Source organism: Theobroma cacao, chromosome 9 (genome assembly GCF_000208745.1).
Source record: "Theobroma cacao cultivar B97-61/B2 chromosome 9, Criollo_cocoa_genome_V2, whole genome shotgun sequence".
Taxonomy (NCBI): Eukaryota; Viridiplantae; Streptophyta; class Magnoliopsida; order Malvales; family Malvaceae; genus Theobroma; species Theobroma cacao.
The window spans coordinates 10,905,561-10,910,752 of record NC_030858.1 but is presented as its reverse complement, the minus strand read 5'-3'; the positions used below and the strand labels follow the sequence as shown (position 1 = coordinate 10,910,752).

General features: G+C 36.5%; 1 protein-coding gene across 4 annotated transcripts; it reads right to left on the bottom strand.

The window, feature by feature from the left end:
- Nucleotides 370-4,287, bottom strand: LOC18589178 (probable receptor-like serine/threonine-protein kinase At5g57670). 4 transcript variants are annotated; one of them, XM_018126507.1, is made up of 11 exons: nt 3,744-4,287; nt 3,593-3,643; nt 3,356-3,474; nt 3,115-3,233; nt 2,908-3,035; nt 2,431-2,829; nt 2,073-2,327; nt 1,705-1,862; nt 1,396-1,611; nt 937-1,086; nt 370-846 (listed from the first exon to the last, which is right to left on the bottom strand). In XM_018126507.1, exons 1-11 carry the CDS (start codon nt 3,874-3,876, stop codon nt 700-702), a joined length of 1,875 nt encoding a protein of 624 aa, XP_017981996.1. In that variant the 5' UTR covers nt 3,877-4,287; the 3' UTR covers nt 370-699. The 4 variants fall into 4 exon arrangements, with proteins under 4 accessions (XP_017981996.1, XP_007014101.2, XP_017981998.1 ...); XM_007014039.2 differs by having other exon boundaries at nt 2,431-2,826; XM_018126509.1 differs by lacking the exon at nt 3,593-3,643 and having other exon boundaries at nt 3,744-4,286.

Below are 5,192 nucleotides of genomic sequence, written 5' to 3'. Positions count from 1 at the left end.
CAATGGCTAGTGTTTGTGAAGAAAAAGGTGGTCTATATCAATATTATAAGGCGCTAAAAATCCTTCTTAATTCTTTGTGTATATCATGTTTCTAGAGGATGTATAAACAAACCTTTTCCAATGATGAGAAAATGATTTTTCAAATGCAAATCTCCATGAATTCTAGTACCTGTGCAACAAAATAGCCACCCTCATCCACTCTGTTCTTGTAGACAGTCCAGCACCTCTCAACCTTTATGAAATGGAATGGATTATGTTCCAGAAGGTTGAATGATTTCCTAATACAGAGAGCCATTAACACAAAATTCCAGACAATAACTATGACCATTGGAAATTTTCATTCATTAGAAAACATATAGTTGATCATAATTAAAATGTAAATGGCAAACTTGAATTGATCAGGATATTTCACATTAGTACGGCTTTGTATATATTCAGGGAAAGGCCGATCTCAGTCGTGGAGATTCTTGCAGAATCCCATTTATATGTACTTGATGAAAATTTCTCTACCCCAAGCACAACACTCTAATGAGAAGATCTAAATAAAATTGCAGAATATGGATGCCTTAATAAACAATATATTCTGACTCCTAGCATGTATTTAAAAGTATGAAAAGTTCTAATTATGATGTGCTCTCCGTCAGCGTCCCCTGTTTCATACCACCTGAAGCTGCAATAGATGTGTGGAAGAAGAATTACTCATAAAAATTCCTCCAGGGAAATATCTGTTGGAACCTCATATCCAAAAACCATTGAGTAATCATCCAACTCATCAGATGTAAACTTTGGCATTCGCCAGCTCTTTGCAACATCAGAGTCATGGCCAGTCACTAGAAGCTCCAAGACCTGAGAAGTGGAATCATTAAATCATATTAAATATGCATTGCCTCTATGGAAATGACTTGGAGTATCCTACCAAATACATATTTTAAGTACCTCACTCATTGATGGACGCCATACTGCGGATTGCCTCACGCAATAGCAAGCTGTTAACACTGATCTATGCATTTGATCCTCATCATATTTACCTTTCAGTTTTGGATCAGCTAGTTCAGTGATGTTCCCAGATTCCATAAGAGGCTTTGCCTATAAATGAAAATTATTTCTGTAAGAAACTGGATGTTAAAACTGTTCTGAAATGTGGCATAGAGCAACCTATGCCACCAAACCGACACCTTCACGCTTTGTCCTATCTCAAATGTGCAAGAACAATGGAAACAGAGTTGCTTATTTGCAGGAATTTCTACCTATTCTTTCTCTATTATTCTTTACTCAATTTCCATAGTTGATTGGCAGCATAAAGTGAAAAAGTATGATATTTATTAGTTATGTAAAAAAATTTTCCCTTAGGCAGGATATTCAATTCAAAAGCCTGGAAGCCTGCGTAGTGCGTACCCATAAGAGGAGGTTTTGCTTTGATGAATCCACAGGCCGGCGACCAGTAATGATCTCCAGGAGAAGAATCCCAAATGCAAAAACATCTGTTTTCTCATCCACAATTCCATGCATGAAATACTCTGGTGCTAGGTACCCAAATGTTCCCTCTATTGGGATCACAGCATGGTGAGTCCATTTGTTAGGAAGCCATTTTGCAAGACCAAAATCAGAGATCTAGAAAGAGATGAAATCATTGTTAAAAATCAGAAAAAGAAATAATGTATTGTACTTTTTCAAAACATTTCCGGAAGTTGTCTGCTTTATCACCTGTGGTTCAGAATCTGGTCCGAGAAGCACATTAGAGGCTTTTATGTCACGGTGTATTATTCGGTGTTTGCAACATTTGTGCAGATAGTGAAGACCTCTAGCAACTCCAATGGCAATCTTGTACCTCACAGGCCAATCGAGTGACGCACTTGTTTTACCTGACGGTTCTCCCAATTGAAATAGGGCCAATTAGGAAGCAAATAGCAAGGCTTTTTTATGGTTGGAAAACTATCCATTTCTTCTATACCACTCTGTACTCAAATTTTTCAAAACTAATGCATAACAATTCATTTTTTTTTAAAAAAAAATTATAGAATCTCTCTTTCCAAATTCGGCAGTTTATCCCAAGGGGCAGTTGCTTTTCTTACCATGCAATGCAGATGACAAAGTTCCATTCTCAGAGAAGTTGAAAATCAAATAGAGTCCATTTTCAATGCAGCAGCCAACTAAATTTGCCGTATTGGGGTGGTACACATGTCCAATTATGCCCAATTCCGTGAGGAATTCTTTCTCCTTGTTTTCATCCTTGTTGGCCTTGGCCAACCTTTTCACTGCGACGGCTCTTCCATCAGAAAGATCACCTCTGTACACTTCTGAATACCCACCTCGACCAACTATATTATCTGATACCCCAAAACAATTCAAAGGCTTTAAAAAATCTTAAATGCTAAACGTCTAATTTCATAGTACTGCATTCAGAAAAGTAGCTGTATTAGCATTTTTCACCTGGATGGAAGTTATTTGTAGCGTTTGAGATCTCCTCGTAGCTAAAGCACTTGATTAAAGGCTCCTCCTTTTCTTTGTTGGATAAACTGGCCTTTCTTTTCCTTAATGGGGAACTAAAGACTGATGAGATAAGTTTGTATGGTGACATCTGTTTCATTATGCAGAATTGCCTTTTAAACTTTGGCGCCCGAGGAGGGGACCCAGAGATAGTTGAGTCCCCAAAGCTAGAGGTTTCATCTTCTGTGCTATTTGATTCCCCTTCAAGTGCTTTTAGAACAGTTCTTGGTGAAGGCTTTTGCAGCTTCCTTTTGGAGACAATAGAATTTTGAACAGGGCAGATAGCCTCGCCACTGCGATCACTCCTGTTAGACCAACTTGAGCTCCATTGACGAGTTTCTGCTGAAGCAAAACTTGAGTAGGAATGTAGTTAAGGGATGTTTTATATTTGATTCAAGTGTTGATTGGAACAAAACTGACCATCAAAATGTGAAGAAGTAGAATTTGTGCTTGAGTTTTGCTGTGGCTGCCTAGATTTCCCTACTGAAACCACTGTACAGCCTTCCGGAGCATGCTCGAAACAATATCTTGTAACTTTGTGTGAAGTTCTAACCCAAAGAAAAATCAAACATCACAGAACATATTACAATGGAATTTCAAATATCCAAGGATAGTTTGGTTTCTCACTTGTTTGAACGGTTTCTGGAACCAAGAAGAAGAAGAAAGTCAGCTGAGATGGATTTTGCATCCTCAATTAGGCCCCTTCTAACACTAGAGCTAAATCCTACTCTGGCCTCCAAGTTTACCTGAACAAAGTTGATGAGCATCATATAATTTGATCGATGTAGATAGAGATATTTCAGAACATAGACAATAGAATTTGTTTTGGCAGGTTTTAGTTATCTGCAGAAATCTAAAATTTGGTTACCTGCTTAGACTGGCAAGTCCTAGCAAATTCTCCAAGCACAGATATAACATGAGCTTTTGCCTGGCGAAGCTTTGCTTGATCTCTAGTTATCAATTTACGCTTCTTGGACTCCTCACCAACTGCATTTGAATAAACATGCAACATAGTGTAAAGTTTAACAATGCTAGTCATGAACAAATTGATTCAATTTAGTTCAAATGCTATAAATTCAATAGGTGAAACACAGGCAAGTCCAACCTGAGAGGAAAATAGTTAATTTGGACTGGCAGCTGAAAAAAAGGAAAAATCCTGATGCATTGATATTTTGGTTCAGGCAGCATTGAGTTTACAGACTGAAAAATCATAAGTAATTGGCATTGAACTATCATGTGAGTATGAATGTACTAACCAAGAACATGTAGGGCAACAATATCGTCATTTGGATGAGCTATAACTCTGATTGCCCATGACAAGAGTTCCTTGCTGACATCTGGGTCTAATGGGATGCCAATGAGTATTTTAGCAGGAGCTGAAGTCACCATTTCGTAGCACAAGATGGCCGACAGGATTGAATGCAGCTGAATATGTGCAGGGAAGCTATATATATATGGTGATTTATTTTTCTAAGATTCTTGTCGACAATGAAAGCTTGGGGAACTCAGCTTAAGAACATGTGTAGAAGCAACAGCATGATTAAGGTCAGTTAGAGAGTGAGGCCGCATTGGTTCTCATTGTATTATTCTTGTCAAAGAAGCATAAAAGCTTCTTCGAGTGGCAAGAGAAATGCGATTAATCTCTTTCTTTTCTCTCTCTTTTTCTCTTTGTAGAGTTTCGGAATAGAATTAAATGCGACGGTTAGGTGCTTTGGGGTATAAGCAAAGGTGGTGGGCATTGGATTTTGATTTGTCTTGCTGTGCAAGCCAAAGATGAAAACTAGTAAAAAAGAAAGTATTACTTTGTTGGGATTTGGTCGTGCCACTCAATAAGAGCTCTTCACTTTATCATGAATGAAACGTTGAGAGGACACTAACGCTTTTCAACCTCCCCGCCTGGATAAGAGAGAGAGAGAGAGAGAGAGAGAGAGAGAGAGAGATTTCCAATGATGGCGCTTGCTTGGCCTGATTCATGATTCCTACAATAATGGGATATTGCAAGTTTTTTCTTGAGAGTATAACAATGCAAGCTTGGTACAAAAGAAAGACTCTGTACCACTAGCAACATTATGAGCTTGAATTCGTATTATTTTAAGCAACACAAAAGCCATTGGATTGCTTTGAAAATACCATTCATTCTGAGAAAATATCGACATTGTTATACATGATATTTATTAGCATAAACTTTACTTACATCCTTGTGGTTTTAATTTTTTTCACATGACATTTTATGATTTTTGTTCTCAATTGATATCTTATGAATTTTCTTTTCAGTTAACAATTCCTGGATAATTTTTATCCTCACAAGAAGAGTATTATAGTTATTTTTGTCTAGTAAAATTATAAAAATATCTTTAAATGTGAACAAATAGATTAATTTTGAATTGAGAATACTTTAGTAATAAAACTAAGTAAAATTAATAGTCTAATCCATATGAAAACGGAAATTATCTACATAGTGCTAATTGGGAAAAAGATATCTACAAAATCTCATGTGAGAAAATTAACTTGAAATTATAAAGATTGTAGAGGAAATTTACCATTTTTATTATTATATTCATATATCTGATCTTCCTAGCATTTCATTTTGTTACCCTGTCAAAAATGAGCATAGCAACTCTATTACTGTCTTACTAGTTCTAATTTTGAATTTCAATTTTAGAACCTTAGGAGATTTGAATATTTTGATTTAAACAATAATAAAT

Excerpts from the sequence above, each read along its gene's own strand:
- LOC18589178 (XM_018126507.1), bottom strand. The coding sequence starts at position 3,876 with ATGGTGACTTCAGCTCCTGCTAAAATACTCATTGGCATCCCATTAGAC. Across the intron at positions 3,234-3,355 it reads GGACTTGCCAGTCTAAGCAG|GTAAACTTGGAGGCCAGAGT; the intron begins GTAACCAAATTT and ends AACTTTGTTCAG. Across the intron at positions 1,612-1,704 it reads GACCAGATTCTGAACCACAG|ATCTCTGATTTTGGTCTTGC; the intron begins GTGATAAAGCAG and ends ATCTCTTTCTAG.